Source organism: Atractosteus spatula, chromosome 13 (genome assembly GCF_055471065.1).
Source record: "Atractosteus spatula isolate fAtrSpa1 chromosome 13, fAtrSpa1.hap1, whole genome shotgun sequence".
Taxonomy (NCBI): domain Eukaryota; kingdom Metazoa; phylum Chordata; class Actinopteri; order Semionotiformes; family Lepisosteidae; genus Atractosteus; species Atractosteus spatula.
In genome coordinates, this window is record NC_142718.1 from 26,763,124 (window position 1) to 26,780,667 (window position 17,544).

General features: G+C 39.9%; 1 protein-coding gene across 1 annotated transcript in view; it reads left to right on the forward strand.

Annotated features, from left to right (window-relative positions):
• The window catches only part of dnah9l (dynein, axonemal, heavy polypeptide 9 like), an 84,031-nt gene that overhangs the window by 64,335 nt on the left and 2,152 nt on the right, over nucleotides 1-17,544 (forward strand). The window contains exons 61-79 of the mRNA XM_088929989.1: nucleotides 565-666; nucleotides 2,751-2,885; nucleotides 3,490-3,663; nucleotides 4,847-5,082; nucleotides 5,544-5,666; nucleotides 5,766-5,970; nucleotides 6,649-6,813; nucleotides 8,411-8,551; nucleotides 8,650-8,820; nucleotides 8,993-9,115; nucleotides 9,485-9,678; nucleotides 9,883-10,031; nucleotides 11,035-11,162; nucleotides 12,102-12,329; nucleotides 13,026-13,217; nucleotides 14,267-14,386; nucleotides 15,092-15,334; nucleotides 16,020-16,202; nucleotides 16,713-16,828. Coding sequence (XP_088786115.1) covers nucleotides 565-666; nucleotides 2,751-2,885; nucleotides 3,490-3,663; nucleotides 4,847-5,082; nucleotides 5,544-5,666; nucleotides 5,766-5,970; nucleotides 6,649-6,813; nucleotides 8,411-8,551; nucleotides 8,650-8,820; nucleotides 8,993-9,115; nucleotides 9,485-9,678; nucleotides 9,883-10,031; nucleotides 11,035-11,162; nucleotides 12,102-12,329; nucleotides 13,026-13,217; nucleotides 14,267-14,386; nucleotides 15,092-15,334; nucleotides 16,020-16,202; nucleotides 16,713-16,828 — 3,128 coding nt within the window. The remainder of the gene's footprint in view (nucleotides 1-564; nucleotides 667-2,750; nucleotides 2,886-3,489; nucleotides 3,664-4,846; nucleotides 5,083-5,543; nucleotides 5,667-5,765; nucleotides 5,971-6,648; nucleotides 6,814-8,410; nucleotides 8,552-8,649; nucleotides 8,821-8,992; nucleotides 9,116-9,484; nucleotides 9,679-9,882; nucleotides 10,032-11,034; nucleotides 11,163-12,101; nucleotides 12,330-13,025; nucleotides 13,218-14,266; nucleotides 14,387-15,091; nucleotides 15,335-16,019; nucleotides 16,203-16,712; nucleotides 16,829-17,544) is intronic.

A 17,544-nucleotide genomic window follows, 5' to 3' on the forward strand; every position in this document is an offset into this window, starting at 1 on the left:
CTCAGGGTTTTGGCTTCAACAGCGTGGCCTTGGGCGGCTTTTTCCACACTTCCAGAAAAATATAGAAGGACAAAAAGGTAATTCACGAGGAATGACTATGCCCAAAATCAAAGTGTAATGAGGCCAGGACCCCCCAGCAAGGTAACCAAGGGGCAGCTGCAGAGGTGGAGGTGGGATGCGAAAGTCGCACGCGAGGGAGAGAGATATCACATTTGGTATTTATAGCGTTCGGTGGAGGAAGGACGAAGGGAGTGATTGCTAATTACTGACGGCTGGGAATGATTGAGCGTGGATGTTGTCATCCCTCCTGAACTTTCATTAAATAAACTCCATTAAATGAACACCTGGATGCCTCAAACAGTTAACTTAGACCTCTCTGCGCTGCATCCTTTCAGTGCATTGCACACTTCATTCGTTTTTTTATTTTTCAGATTTAAACTTACATACTTCAGAAGAAGGGGAAACGTTTTGGGGGGTTTTTTGTGCTTTTTATATTTGTTTAAGCTATGTGAATGAGGATGTCCAGCATGGGCGTCTGAGGTCTGTATTTCTGTTCTGCGTCAGGTGTTTTGCGAAGTGGAACTGAAGCGCAAAGCCCTTTCCCAGGCCAATACCGACCTGGCTGAGGCTGCCGAGAAACTGGAGGTCATTCGGAAGAAGCTCGCCGTGAGTTTTCAAACCGTTTCAGGGAAAGCGCTACAGATACGCCTGTGAATTGTGTCACGGTACAGACGGTAGTTAAAACTGTACTTGCGCGTCCTTCTGCCGCGAGGAGAAACATTGTTCAGACACTAACTGTTTAACTCTCAGAACAAAAAGGAAAAAGTCCCCCCCGAAATTAATATGGACCAAGTAGAATGTTTTAATTGCAAACGGATAATTTTCCCAATTTTGATTCAACTTCCTTTGTGTGTGTTTGTTTTAGTGTTGTCCCTTTTTGCTTCAAAAAGACAGCTCTCCTCCTGTATTTTGTTAGTTAATGTAGCGGTTTATAGAGTTTATCTCGAGCTTGTCCTAAGGCTTTGTTCTGTCCCACAAACAAATTTTGAAAAGTGTAAACTTTGGGAAATCAATGTTTTGTAATTAATAAAAGCTACTGCAGATCATTTTTTTTATTTCTTTAAAGGTATCTTCAATTAAAAAAATGTTTCTGAGAACGTGGCCCCAGTCAGTAGTTTGTAGTACTTTGATTTTTTTTTTCAATATGCAAAAGAATGTTATTTGAACATCGAAGTGTACTTTAATATGGGAAATAAAGTAAGTTTTAAAATGAGGCTGGTGATTAAGAACAAATGTACTGGGCATTTATGTAGCAGGACTGCAAGATAATTAACTGACATGCATAAAGATTCATGCTTTATACCAAAAATTTAATTTCGCACATAAATGTGCCTGATGTAGGCAGCATTTAATCACCTAGCTGACAGGAGTAACTACTTTCATTTAACCTTGACTGAAGATCATGAATTCTAACAGGTTTAATTGGATACATCATTTAACAGAATGAACAGAGCAAATTTTCCTCAATTCAGAGGCTCTGATTGACATACAGTGGCAACAAGGCCTTGTACAATTAAAGCTGATCTGTATTCCTGGCCTTGCCAGACATCGCCATAGTGATGTGACACTGTTTGATCATTGTGGCACAGAAACTTTACTCAACTTCACCTTGTTTTGAAAAGGCCACTACTGCAAATGAAAGCGAGAGATTTCAGAGACTGAAGCTTCGCCTTTTGGGATTTTGAATAAACGTGCCCCAGAGTTCCCAGAGGGTTCACCACCATGGTCTCTCTGCAATCAGGACTCTGACAGTCACATGAAAGGGGAAATGAAAACAATTAAAGTCACATATGATTATATTTATTATTATCATTGTAGACGTAATTGAAATGTTTCAAATCACATAAAATTGACAATGGATTCCTATTGTTGCTTAGCAAATAATTACCTTGATTCAGGCTCTTATGCAGACAAGTTCTTTTCTGATGTTAAAAACAGAGTCAAGTAGTGCACAGAAGAAACCATTAATGCTGCCTAATTGTTTCCTTGCTATATTCTGACTCAAGTGAGAAAGAATTTAATCAGCACGCTACAGTCTTCTATTCCTCAGACTAACCAGATGAGAGAGAGTATCTGAAACCAAGCTGGAAGTTTTTGTATTATTTTTCTGTGAAAAGCCCCATACAACTTTTAAGTCTTTTGCATTTGGTAATTGATTATGCAATGCGAGTGAGTGGTCTGCCTCTAAGCTGAAACAGCCCTGCATCTGTGTTTTAACCACTCCTTCCAGTTCAGTGGGAGTCCGATCTCATCAGTGCAAGCAAAGGGCACAAGGTGTGGTGCACCTTAAACTGGACACCAGTCCATCACAGGGCAGTCACACACACACATACCCACTCCAGGGTCAATTAACTTACCAGTATGTTCTTGGGCTGCGGGAGAAAACTAGCCATGGGAAATACACACTAAGATACCATTTTCACACAGTTAGCACCCCGAGCCTGGAACCAAACCCAGGGCTTCAAAGCTCCAAGACAGCAACGCTTACTTCTGTGCTACTGTGCTGCCCTAACCTGTACTACATTTAATCCAGTTTATTAATAAATAAGACAGCGGTAATTAATTTCCAGGGGGTTAAAGTAACATGTCGTTTCTAGAGTTCACGTGGGATAACCAAAGCAATGCTTGTCTCACCTTCCCATGATTCATAATGATGACACTATAACAAATGCTTGTTTATGTCTTTAAAGGAACTAGACATGAACCTGGCTACCTTAACAGCGGCCTTTGAAAAGGCGACAGCTGAGAAACTGCGCTGTCAAGATGAAGTGAATAGAACTAATAAGACCATCGAGCTGGCCAACAGATTAGTGAAAGGTCTGGAGGTGAGGCCCTCGAGGACAGTCTAATGAAGCAGTCTGCTGCATGCCCTCCTTTGTTAGACTCTGCTGATCTGACAATATCTCAAGCACTTATCAAAGAAGCTGATGAGCTGCGAAAACAGATTACTATTCATTTATACCATGATCGCGGAAACGTTTCTTGACCTTTTCCATTTTCATCGGTTAAACAAGAATGTGAAAATCAAAACTGCTGCATATTAATACCAAAGTACTACCCACCAAGTGCACCGGGAAGATGCCTACGAGATGATTAAATGAAAAGCTGTCCTGATTAGGAATTGGTAGCAGTAGTTGAATAAATGCAGTGTTTAACAGTTAGCGTTAGATTCACACATAATGCTGGTGTCTTTGATCACCGTTTACCATTGGTTAGAGGGTCTGTTATGGTCTTTCAGCAGAAAATGGTATCCATAAAGCAGTAGAATATACACTACAAGTTCTTGCTGTTATGTTTCAATTTGGGCTTCACACACCTGTCTCTTTAGCTCGCTGTTTTAATTTGTCCTTGTATTTTGAATGGTTCCCTTAACTGTGATGATGGGTCTGATCTTATGGCTTTTCTTTGTCTGTGTGCTGGCGTCTCCAGTCAGAGAATGTGCGCTGGGCTCATTCAGTGGCTCAGTACCATGAGCAGGAAAAGACGTTGTGCGGGGATTTGCTCTTGACCGCTGCCTTCATCTCCTACGCTGGCTCCTTCTCCAAACGATACCGCCACGAGCTGGTGGAGAACTTGTGGATGCCGTATTTGAGGTGCCAGAAGGTACTCGGATATCTCATTCAAAATTGCTTGAACACAACCAATCATCTTCGTACCCGTTTCTAATCGGTAGTACTCCTGTCGGGTCTTATTTAGAAGTGTTTTAGCATTTTTTAGAGATATAAAACACAGGAAGCATGGTGGCAAAGTGGTTAGCATTGGGGCCCCCAGGTTCAGTTCCTGGGGTGCTATATGTGTGGAGTTTGTATGTTCTCCCTGTCTTTGTGGATTGGTGCTCCTGCACTCCAAAGACATACTGGTAAGCTAGGCCCTAGTGTGAATGTGTGCGTGGCTGTGTCTGCCCTGTGATAGACTGGTACACACAACAGGGTGTATCCTGCCTTGCACCCATCTCTTGCCAGGGTAGGCTCCAGCCCCTCCTCAACCCTGAATTGGAAAGTGGTTAAAAAATGGGAGAATGGATGAAGAAACATAGTTCTTTACCCATAGAAAAGAGCCAACTATCTCAGGATGTTTCAGAGTGATAGACTAGGATTACTGCACTCTTTGTCATCTAAAGACATATTAAACATACAGTAAATGTTAATGCATGGAAAACTGTCAACAGTTTTGTAAAAAAACAAAACATTTTGCCTTGAAGTAGTAAATAGGAAATGACTACAGCAGTGTTGTAATTATAATAACAGCATTCAAATACGTTTAATATGCCTTGTCTCTGAGAGTTGGCGCTGGTATTTCAGAGAGCTGGAAACAGAGAACAAACAAGCAAGACACTCATGTAAAAGGAAATTTAGATTAAGGAGTGGAAATTAAAAGTATTAAAGGCTACATTTTGTTGGCCTACAATCATGCAGCCTATTATAAGATGGGTACAGCTTTTAAGTGGATAGCATAATCTTTTAAATTACAGAGTGTACTCCAATTCTAATTGTCTAAGAGCTGCTTTCAAACAGTTTCTTTTATTCTTTTCTAAAGTAATTGCTTAAATGTTTTGGGGATATTCTATTGAGTCCTGTGATGTTTTCTCAACAATGCGTCGGTTCTTGAAGATGGATGTCTATATTTAAAGATCCTCTGATATTTCTTCTCCGCTTCAGCCAGCCGCATCAAGATTAACGGTAAAACGGTCATTTTTGGTGCCATCCATATTAGTAATAAACTGTGAAGCTGAGCCTTATTTTTCTTTCCTTTCAAAAGCTAACATGCCTCTCTTTGTCCCCCCCAGGTGCCTGTTCCGATGACCGAAGGGCTCGATCCAGTTAGCATGCTCACAGACGACGCCACCGTTGCGCGGTGGAACAACGAGGGGCTGCCGAGTGACAAAATGTCCACCCAGAACGCCACCATTCTCACAAACTGCGAGCGCTGGCCTCTCCTGATTGACCCTCAGCTGCAAGGCGTCAAGTGGATAAAAAGCCACTGTGGCCGTGATCTCAAAGTCATCAGCTTGGGTCAGAAAGGGTAAGGAAGAGTCAGCCGTTGACATGCCAGTTCCACAAGTGTGAAAATGTTTTGTTGGCGCAGCTCTTAAAACCGCACAAGGGGGGCGAGAACCGACGGTCATACTTTGGCTGTGTAATGACCTCGCTCTCGAAACAGGACAAGCTGGCCGGCTATACCCAGTGAGGTGCCAGTGGCACAAAACAGAAGTGACACACAGTTAATTCTTCAGCGCCTTAGAAAAAGACCTCTCTCACCCCCCCATCCCTCCCATTCCGTTTTTGTGCCTGTGGCTTAATAAACGTTACTCTGCTTAATTGTGTAAGAGTTGAAATAATCAGTAATGGACACCCCACAGTTCCAAGGCAGTTCACTTTCACAATGACTATGTTTGATAATTGTTCTTTTTTTTCTGCAGAGACATACAGTAGTTCCCACGCACAAAAAATGTCAGATACTTATTTTCTGCATCGTTTCTGCAGGTATGTCGACATCATTGAGCAAGCTGTTGTCGATGGGGATCCTGTTTTAATAGAAAATTTAGAAGAAACTATTGATCCAGTCATAGATCCACTTTTAGGGAGGCATACCATTAAAAAAGGAAGGTAATAACCAAAAGCACTGTATAAGACTGAATTATTCATATATTATGTGGATAATGTCAGGATTTTTTACTTATTAGACACTCTGATCATGTTTTGAAGGTATATAAAGGTTGGAGATAAGGAATGCAGATTCCATTCTGGGTTTCGTCTGATACTGCACACTAAACTGGCTAACCCTCACTACAAGCCTGAAATACAGGCTCAGACCACCCTAATAAACTTCACGGTAACCAGGGATGGACTGGAGGACCAGCTGTTAGCTGAGGTGGTCAACTTGGAGAGGCCTGATCTGGAACACTTAAAGGTTGGGTGCCTTTTCCTGCTGAGAAAAAAGGACAAGTCCCAAGGAAAAGCCCAGCTGACTTAGCCTTTTCAGGGTTAATAAATGCAGGGAACACTTGTGTGAAGGGGAGCATGGTCAAATGGGCTCCTGACTGATTGATATTGTTGGGTTAGAGACTATAATACCAAACAAATGGGCCATGGAGGTGATCAAGGCTGATGCATGCAAAAAAGTTGGGAGAAGGGGGGGGAGTAGATTGCTGAAGTATTCTCATAGCTATGAAGCATGGAGTTGTGTCTCTGATCATGTAGCTCAACATTATTTCCATGTACAAAAATAATATTGTCGAATGGGGAGCTGTGTCACTGTACGTCTGCCGCAAAGGCATGAGTAAAGATTAATTCCATAAAAAAATAGAAGAAACCAGGTTTTTGATGTTGAGTGTTTTTCTCCTTCAAGGCGTTTCTTCTTTGTATGTTTCAGCATGGAATTAACCTTCATTTGTTCCTTTGCGAAAATAATATGCAGACAATTCTGTGTCTGGTGACAACCTTTCTCCCTTCAGCTACTTTTCATTGGCTTGTCTGCTTTAGTAACTCTCTTGAAATGCTTAAAAAGCAAGAACCTGTTTTCTTCACGATTTTCTTTGGAAATGTCTATTGTTGTTGGGGTTTTTTTTTCCTCACACGCGGCCTGCAGTCTGATTTGACCAAACAACAGAACTACTTTAAAATTGAACTGAAGCTGCTGGAAGATGAGCTGCTGACCCGCCTGTCTGCCGCAGAGAGTAACTTCCTTGGGGATAACCTGCTAGTGGAGAAGCTGGAAACAACCAAGCACACAGCTGCCGAAATCGAGATGAAGGTAGATCTGGTTAGGAGACCTTGGACCAGTAGTATCACAAACTTTAAGCTGTTTCCTTTGCCAGAATCTCTTACTTCCAAACTGTGGCTCAAGGCGCCTTTGGTCACTGTCAAAAACTGTAGTTACAGCTTACAATGTTAAGCAAAAAATATTTAGTTTTACAAGTGCTGCCAAATTTGTTCCCCTTTTTTTTAAAGAGTGGACATTCATACTTTAGAGCCCTGTGATAGTTAATTTGCTTTTATGAACCCTTTACACGTTTTTGCAAACCGGATCTCACTTCTGTCTTGGGCTGGACATATTCGGTTTTGTTAAGATGTAAAGTTTACACACCAACAAGAAACCAGGTAACATCAGCTTTCCGTTGGCCGAACTGACATGAAAGAGTTCACATTTTGGCAGTAATATTTATGTTTTTATTTGTAACCTCATGAGAACAGCTTGTTCATCATATTTTTCTGTAATCAGGTTGGGGAAATTTAATTACGTTAAAACTCACCAGTTGCAACATGACTCTAGCAGCAGAGAAACCTTTGGATAATTATTTTTACCCTTTGCATTGACTGAACTGTTAAGGTTATGAGGCTAGCTTTCCATATTCCACAATGCACATTTTCCATAATAATAATCTCTTGTTATCTTTTGTGTGCCCAAGATTGAACCCAAACAAAACAATTACTTTTTTAATGCTGGAAACTGTTCGTGATTTAGCAGTTCTTCGAGATCCTTTTGGAGAGCAAACTTAGAACTACAGTACAGATGAAAAATAAGTTCAGCTTTCCTTGACAGGAAGTCAGAATGACAGCAGAGAGAGAAGACAAGAGTAGAAAGCAGAATTTGTTTTACAACAGCCAGATACTGTACAATGCCTTGTTTAAAGATTAGTAAAATGACAGAACTTTCATTGTTTAAGTCTTTCCACTCTGACTTCCCAGACAACACCAGATAGTAGGCTGTTTAAAATACGAAGCTGTTAAACTTTTACTGTAAAACAGTGAGAAGAGTAATGCTGTCTGCCTCAAGACCGTTTGGAATGTTGAAATACATTTTTATGCCTATATATAGATTATGGTTAGTTTAATGTCAATTTGGCAAAAAAATACCACAAGACACAAAATGATTTATTTTGTGCCAGACCACACTTTATTTGGAACTTAAGCCCTTTGAAAAATATATAGACTGATGTTGTTCCCGTTGCACAGATAATGATTTTTAACTTCAGTTTCTTTTAAAGAATATCAATTTATTTATTAGGATTGTGGCATATGAATACTTCATTATATTGTAAGCTCTGGCTGTAGTTAGCATTAAAATCTACAACAGTTTCTAAGTGAAATACTGTTTTTCAGACTCGGTTTTAAGCACTTGGAAAATGCATGAAAACTAAGATCAATTTTCAATGGAGTCTAAGGGAAAAGTAATATTTTTAGGTATGTGTGTGCTTTCTGTGTGATTATTACTTGACAGGTTTTTCAATCAGACACATCAGTTTTGTAAGATTTCATAGCTTTCACATCATTTCAACTTGTGTTCCTTTTGGTCATTGCCAGTACCCAGTCTTTCTGTCTAGCAAACTACAACGCATTCTGTGTTGCAGGTTCTGGAAGCGAAAGTTAATGAAGTAAAAATTAATGAAGCTCGTGAACACTATCGTCCTGTGGCAGTAAGAGCCTCTCTGCTCTACTTCATAATGAATGATCTCAATAAAATAAATCCAATGTACCAGTTCTCACTTAAGGTAAAATTTAATTTACACATTACTGCCTGTGGTCTTCAAATACATATTTATTTCCATTGAATATCTATATTGCTAGTCATTTTCTTCTTCCTCTTTAGGCATTTAATGTTGTGTTTCACAAGGCTGTGCATCAAGCAGAACCTTCTGATGATGTCAGGAGGAGGGTAAATACCCTCATTGACTGCATTACCTTCTCCAGCTTCAATTACATTAGTCGAGGCTTGTTTGAAAGAGACAAACTTACTTTTACAGCCCAGCTGGCCTTTCAGGTATGATTTCTATCATCTATGATTTCAGGTTTGCTCGACCTGTTCATTCACATTTATAGGTAACCCCACGCTGTCTCACTTTCATAACGCTTGTATTGTACATTTGACACAAAAGTTGTGTTTTGTTTTTTTTTGTTGAAATGCTGTGGATTTTTTTTTTCCCAACTTGCAGCTTTTATTAATGAGTAAAGAAATGAGTGTCCGCGAACTGGATTTCCTGCTCAGGTTCAACATCGACCATAACTATATCAGTCCTGTAGACTTTCTGTCAAACTCGGCGTGGAGTGCCATCAAGGTATGTTTTAATTACTTTATAATCCTTATAATCGATAAGTTATTAAAAAAAGCAATTTATTTTTTAAAATAAAATGTATGTTTATAAAGGTTGTAGAAGCAAAAAGGAACACATGGGCCCTGAGAGGTTCTAGAATGTTCTGAAAGATGATGCTCTTGTTTTTTATTCAACCATTTGCAATCTTGCAAAAGGTTTTCAATTTTAAAATGGTCCAAAGAGCTCTCAATAACACAGATTCATCAATCCTTTTTTTCCTCTGGAAGCGCACATTTTGATTTTAACTCTTACTCTATGTTGGTGTGCGTTGGTAGCGGAGGGTTAATGACCCTAAACTCTGTCGCCTTTCCCCTCTCCAACACAACACGTCAGACAATGAGTTTCACAGATGAATTTCGAGGACTGGATAGGGATATTGAAGGATCCCCGAAACGCTGGAAAAAAGTGGTTGAATCGGAGTGTCCGGAAAAAGAAAGGTTTCCGCAGGAATGGAAAGCTAAAAGCTCTCTCCAGAAGTTAATAATGATGCGTGCCCTGCGCCCAGATAGGATGACGTACGCAGTGAGGTAGACTGACAGTGTGGCCTGTTTGAAGTGTCATCCAGTGCTTGATGTTGGGAATAGATGCCGCACAGCTAATGATAGATGAGCGCATGCTTGGCGTTTTCTTTGGGAATTTGGAGGTGACTGTCATTTTCTCTGTGGCACGCTCCAAGATGTAATGTACAGTAAGTTTCCTGACCTAAATGTTAACAACTCTTTTCTCGGCAGAAATTTTGTGGAAGAGAAGCTTGGAACAAAATACACTGAAGTGCGTAAAACTGAGTTTGCAAAGTCGTTCAGAGAAAGCGGCCCAGCTTCTCCGGTCTTTTTCATCCTTTCCCCTGGAGTCGATCCTCTGAAAGATGTTGAATCCCTGGGTAATAATGAAAATAGTTCTTTAATTCAAAGCAAATACTCTGTAACTTCTTGCCTTTATGAACTGCCAAGGAGCCTTATAACAATACAGGGTAGATTAGTATTATTATTTTGGAAAGAGCTATGGAAATGTACATGCCTTCAGCAGAAAATAAAATATTGCCTGGAAATGAGCCTTTATGCTTCCAATATTATAATAATGACTAACTCCATTCAAGTGTCTTTTGTACAACATGAAAATACTGCATATTAACAAAAATGTATTATTTATTATAATGTATATAGTCTATATACAGTATATATATCTCATTACACCAACTGGAATTCCACTATGAACCAATTGTTTTAAGATTTGAAAACAGGCAGGAGAAAGATTTGAAATAACAGTAGAAAGTCCAATCTGTCACCCACAGCAGTCTTTCTTGCTGAAGAGACCAACAACAGACTGGCATCAGAATACTACAAAGGCTAGGGCAAGGGTTGTAATTTCTCAGAAGGTCAGAAATATGAAAGAGATTTCTGAGATTTCTTCATAGCCTTAGAGGTCAAGAGCAACACTTTGAAGTTCAGTGAAATTCAACAGGAAGCCAGTGCAGGGTTTCGGGCCAGGGGGTTATATATTCATGAGAGGGAGATGTAGTTGAGTAGATCTAGGAGCTCTAGTTAAACATTCTGGAGATTTTAGGAGGTGTTATTTGAGAACTCTGCCAGCTGAGCATAGCAATCTTCAACACTGGAGAAGACCAGGCTTTTTATTAGTCTGATTAGTGGTTTTAATTCATAAGCCTGCCTGTTTGACATTATGTAGACCCGAACCGCATGAACTAACAAAAGTCTTGCACACTACTGATCCTTCTGTAAGGGAAAAGAGGTATCTAAGGCATACATCTATAAGAAAGCATTGGCAGCTAGCCAAATGAAAAATAACACAAAGGAGGCGAACAGTCACCCAAAACACCTGCCCATTTACAAGGTATCTGAAAATATATCTCCTTTGAAATACAGGAAAAAAGATGGCGTTCACCATAGACCTGGGGAAGCTGCACAATGTGTCCCTGGGGCAAGGCCAGGAGGCTGTGGCTGAAGTGGCTCTGAAGAAGGCTTCAAAAGAGGGCCACTGGGTTATCCTGCAGGTCAGAGGGCACTGCTGCCCTGGGGGGGTCAAATGGGGCCACATGGGCTTTGTCGGCCTTTGGTTTAATCTTTCTTTTACTTAATTGTTCCCTTCAGCTGCAAAATTGTCTGCTTCCTTTTGTTTCTCTTGGTTGATTTTTAAAGTTAGAGGGCATTCAAAGGCACCAGGCCTATGAAAAATGTGGAACAATAGAAAAACAAAAAAAGACATCAGAACAGTTAAAGTACAGATGTGCACCAAAAAGCCAGAAGATCAGTATTCCCTTGAGGAACTAAGTTTAACCCCCCACCCACTACACCATAGATACTGGTTGATCTCTGTTTTTTTTTTCTGGATAAAGCTTTTTCTTTTGTTACATTTAAAAATAGGTGGTGTAGAATTTAAAGAGAATGCCAAACTGCGTACACAGCTTACAGTGCAGGAATATTCAAAACTGTTTCAGTGATTTTGAGGAAGATCACTTTTTTAGGCTTGCAAAACATAATGCCCAACAGACAGTATCTTAGCTTCTTCATCTCAACAGTGTGATATTATTACCCTGTCTTTAATGTGCTTGTAAAGAGCTTCTTTTCAGTACATGGGATACAAGCCTAGATGTACTGCACTTGATTAAGCACAATATTTTTTGCTTAAAATGCTTATATTGATTATGCCATAACATCACCACTGTAGTGTGAAATGTGTCTCATGCTGAAATGTTGATGTTGCCGCCGACAGATTACAGTGAAGTGATTGTATTTAGCTTTAACTGAAGCAAACTGGCCATTCCTGACGGGAAAGGTTTAAATAAGGCAGTGCTTTTTCAAAGCAGTGTATTATTTTTGGAGAAACGAGTCGCATCTGAAAAGAGAGATTCGTCTGCCTGTTCGTTTGTTTCCCCCAGTCTTCACGAGAGGTAAGCGCAGACTGTGGTTTTGAATGTTGTGCGTTTTGCCAGAATATTCACCTGGTGGCCAAGTGGTTGGGGAGCTTGGAGAAGCTGCTGGAGAAGTACAGTGAAGGCAGTCACCCCGACTACCGTGTATTCATGAGCGCGGAGCCAGCTCCCACCCGGCAGGAGCACATTATCCCCCAGGGAATCCTGGAGAACTCCATCAAGATCACCAATGAGCCACCCACGGGCATGCTGGCTAATCTGCACTCCGCGCTTGACAACTTCGACCAGGTAACGAACGCCTTCTGGCTGTCCGAATCTCGGAGAAAAAAGAACTAGGCCCGTCAATATACCAAAAAACACATGTGTACTTAAAAAAAGTTGGCATTTCATGAGAGAGCAGTGTTTCAGGAGAAGAAGAAGATTGTGCTCTTTGAAAGAAAAATCAAAGGACAGTTTGGTGGCACACTGGTTAGCATTGCTGCCTCACCGCGCTGAGGCCCTGGATTCAATTTCTGGTCTGCCATCTGTGTGGAGTTTGCATGTTCTCTCAGTGTTTGCTTTAGTTTCCTCTAGGTGCTCTGGTTTCCTCACATGGTCCAGACATGCGAGGGTAGGTTACTTTCTCAGTTAATCTGAGAAAATGTGGCCCTGGTGTGAATGTGTGCATGTCTGTATGTGTTTGTGCCCTGTGATGGACTGGTGTCCTGTCTAGGGTGTATCCGGTTACTGTCTGAGAAGTCTCTGGCTCCCCCACGACTCTGAGTTGGATAAAGAGGTCAGAAAAAGTATGGATGGATGGATTACAGTCAGAGTTCAAGTTATTGAAGAGAAACAAAAACAGCCACATCAATACCTAGTCATGATAGAATGAAAATGGCCCTTTTTTAGCCTCGGCTTATTGACATTGAGAATTAAAGTGAATATGGATTGAGGTCACTGCTAGAAAAGTTTTATAATGTCTAATTTCACTCTGTTTTTTGACAGGATATTCTAGACCAGTGCTCCCGGGAGCAGGAATTTAAGACCATTCTTTTCTCCCTCTGCTACTTTCACGCCTGCGTTGCCGAACGGCGCAAATTTGGACCTCAAGGTTGGAATCGCAAGTACCCCTTTAACACCGGAGACCTGACCATCTCTGTCAATGTTCTGTACAACTACTTAGAAGCCAACTCACAGGTAACTAATCGGAGCTGTCTTTTACTTTGTCACCTCTAAACATAGCTATTCAGTGTCTGCATGACATGTAAATGAAAATTTGCCCTACAGAAATGTTCACCTGTGGTGCAGTTGAAGCATTACTGATTACAGTAGACATAGGTTTGAGTTGATATTTTTTTACTTGGAAGTTTCCTTTTTAAGCTTTTTAGTACCTTTGAGTACTTTTTGAGTACTGCTTTGTCATCAAGTCCTATTGGTTTAAGGTTAGTGTTGTTCTAAAATTGTCTAGTATTTTAACTGAAAAAAGTCTGATACAACTTAGTTTTGGCCTTCTAAGGATTATGGCTTACTGTTTGTGCCACATAACTTAAATTCAGAATTGAAAATAAAATATTAATATAACCTTTACATTTAGTAGTATAATGTATGGAAAATATTATACAATGGATGATTTCTTTACTAAGGTCAGGACTTACATAATTTTTTGGATTTTCCTCCTTTGTAAATCATAATATTTACAAGGTGTTCTAATGTTTGCTGCACAAGCCCTGACACAGACTGAAAGAACGGTCTTATTGAAAGTCTGCTCCAGTGTGTTAGGAGTAACCTCATATATTCCAGGGTTTAAGGGAAAGTCTTACACTGACAGGCTTCAGGACCTGAAGCTGTGCAGTCTTGGACAGAGAAGACTGCGATGAGACCTGATACAAGTATTCATAAATATCAAGATGTAATGACAAAGTCAACCCAGAAGAATTTTTCAGAATGCACAATGAAATGCGAAGCAGTGGGTATATGTGAAAACTACAAGGGGCATTTAAAACTGAGAACAAAAGGCATTTTGTAACTCAAATGGCTGTGGGAGTGTGGAACGACCTACCAAGCAATGTTGTTGAAGCCCATACCCTGGCTTATTTCAAGAAACGACTAAATGAGATCCATAGATCAATTAGCTACTAACTACCAAAGGGGTAGAAGTGTTAGTGGCAGAAAAGGGGTGATATGTTTATTGGCTTGAAATGACTGACAAAAAATAATAAAAAATAATAATTCTTGCATTTTGAAAGGTGCCGTGGGAGGACCTTCGCTATTTGTTTGGAGAGATCATGTACGGGGGCCATATTACCGATGACTGGGACAGACGCCTGTGTCGCACCTACCTGGAAGAGTACATGCAACCTAACCAGGTAGGAGAGCTTTCACTCCAACTTTGGCCTCACAGCTACCCCGGGATAAGGAGGAGCGTTCTGTTTGAAATGGTGGTCTTCATCTCAATGTTGCGTTAAAGACACCTTTTGCTGATGATTAAATATCTTTAAAGCCACCCAGTATAAGCTGCTGCGCTGTGATGTCGCGAAGCGGTCAGTGTTGGCTGTATCTGAGCTCCCCCTTATGGAGTCCGAAGGAACATCAGCACTATGCAAAGAAAATTAGAGCTGCTCGCTTCTTTTCCTTCTTTTACGCTGTGGGTCTTCTTTTTTTATTACAGTTCTTGCATGCATGCTTATAAAGCTCAATTCTTACATTTGAAACTAATTACAAAACTAACGTTTGTTTTGCAACAAAGTACTGTATGTGCATGTTAGCTACGTATTTTAAAGGGTAGCTAAATAAGATTTACCGTTTGATCTTTTTTCCCCATCCCCACATTTTAAATATGTCAATCTCTGTGATTTGATCTCAAATTAAAAATAAATTTAACTTCTAAGGACTGGTAATACACAAAATTGACTACATTTTCACTCTTTAGTTTTGGTCAAATTTTATTTCGACGCAGAAAATTTTTTAAAAAACTGGCAACGTCTAAACAGCAAAAAAAAAAAACTGTGGATATGAGCGTACAGGTTTAATTTATTGTGACTGAGTTCCAATTACGTCTGTGTGCGTTTCAGTTCGATAGAAAGTTGGCTTTAGCTCCGGGGTTTGCCGTTCCTTCAAACTTGGATTACCAGGGCTACCATCGGTACATCGACGAGATGCTGCCTCATGAAAGCCCGGTGCATTATGGATTACATCCTAATGCAGAGATAGAATTCCTCACCGTCACCTCCGACAATCTCTTCCACACACTGCTGGAGCTGCAGCCCAGAGACTCTGTTATCGGGGAGGGATCCTCCCAGACAGTGGAGGAGAAGGTCAGTACTGGCAGAAAGGAAGCGACATGTGCAACACAAGCACAAGTGGTCACACAAGCAACGTCCCTTTCTAAGAGAATTTCATTGCTAATGCCTTGCAAAGTCTTTGATAAAGTCTTATTTGTTTTTGGAAAGGGTATTTGTATTTTCCAACTTAATAATACAACCTCAATGTGTCGTTCTTGCTGTGTTGTATGAAGAACCCCCCCCCCCCCCCATGTTATAAGAGATCACGCAGAATTGATTGTAAAATATGTTTCACATCACGGTCTTTTGAAACTGAAATGACAGTAGAATATGAAGTGTAATCAAGAGGAGTGTTCAAAGCTAATGAATTTCAAAACGACCGAAACACTGTGCTGTTAATATAACCACGCCAAAACATATATTTATGATGTCTTTCTTAATATTTATATGACACTCAAGTTTGTGTACTTGAATCCTTTTGTATCACTTTAGGATTTTTTGTGAGATTTTTTGTCAAAACCCGTTACCTGTTAACAACATTTACTCAACAAAGCTTTACTTATTCCGGATAGAGAAATCCCACAATATTGTATAGAAGTTATAGTAATTATTTTCTTTTGTGTATAATATAGTTAATATCGAGCAATTAATTCTTAACTGTAATGAAAAATAATTTTAAAATAAGACCCTTTTAAAAATATGTTTAATATATTTTTAGGTGAAAACTATCCTTGATGATATTTTGGAAAAACTGCCAGAGGAGTACAATATGTCTGACATCACCTCCAAAACAGCAGATCGCTCTCCTTATATATTAGTATGCTTTCAGGAGTGTGAACGAATGAATATCCTTATATATGAAATACGACGCTCGCTGAAGGAGCTGGATTTAGGACTCAAGGTCTGTATAAATGTCGTTCGCCATCTTCCACAGATTTCAGATGCACCGCGCAGACGTTTTTTCGCACCGTTTTCTGTATACAAAAGTGTTTCCTTGTGTCACATCTATTTAGAGAAACTGCTAATGCATAAAACAAGCCTGGGAATATTTTGTATGCATTATTGGCCCTAAAAAACCCGACACGTCTCCCATCTTGTCTAAAACTTCAAACTGTTTTGACTAGGTAACTGGGCAATTACGAGCAATAGTCAATGAATTTCACCCAGTATACATGTCAATGCAGAGCTCTCGCATTTTAAATTATTCATAACATTAAGCGCATTCTCTTAAATTAACCTACACATGAAACAGAACAAATGGAGCTTTAATGTAGCAGCTGATGAAATAACAGAATTGTCAAGTTCAGCTACTTGATGTGTTTTCCCTGCAAGGAATTCACTATTTATCATGTCATCTTATCACAGTCTCTTTTAAAGCCACAACGAGTGCACTTATGCTTTCTTTTGTTAGGGTGAGTTGGCAATTTCCTCAGAGATGGAGCGACTACAGACAGCTCTTTTCTTTGATAATGTTCCTGACACCTGGACCAAGCTAGCATATCCATCAACATACAGTCTAGCACAGTGGTAAGTAACATGTCATAAACCAAACTGCATCTGTATTACTTGGTGTGCATCAAAAGGCAACATCAATTGCAAAAACACTTTAGAATTCCTATTTAAGGTTACAGAGGTCACAATGAAAGAAAAGTCTTTTTTTTTTACATAGACTGGATGTTGCACTGGCTTGTGAGTGTATTCAGAATTATCCCACACTCGGTTTTTGTTTTAAATGCACCATAGTCATACCTTAACTGTTAACAATGTAAATTATGTGCATGTTTGGAGGTGGGAATGAGAAGGAAAATATATAAAAAATTCAACACAATTAAATATGTTCTACATAAAATGTTGCGTAATTCTCGTGAAAAACATATCTGAATGCTTTCTCCATGCTCTCGCTATACATTTCTACTCCCATTAGTCGAGACCCCGTTGTTTAGTTGACTAAAACAACTTCACACTTATTACTTTGACGCTATAAACCCCAACACACATTTGTTCAGTCAATAAAGAGGTGAATAATAGGATGCCATGCCACGATTATTATCCTAATTGTTACTGTGGATTGAATTAATAAACAGAAGCGAGATATGTGCGGAACGGTCTTAGTCAAGGCGCGACAGATAAGCGTATCGGCGAGGATCGTTCCAAACCGCAGTTTCCCCGAGTCTACATGCAAACACGGTAATTGTGTTTGCAGTACTGACAGAAAGCAGTGATTGCGATGATAAAAGCAGCAC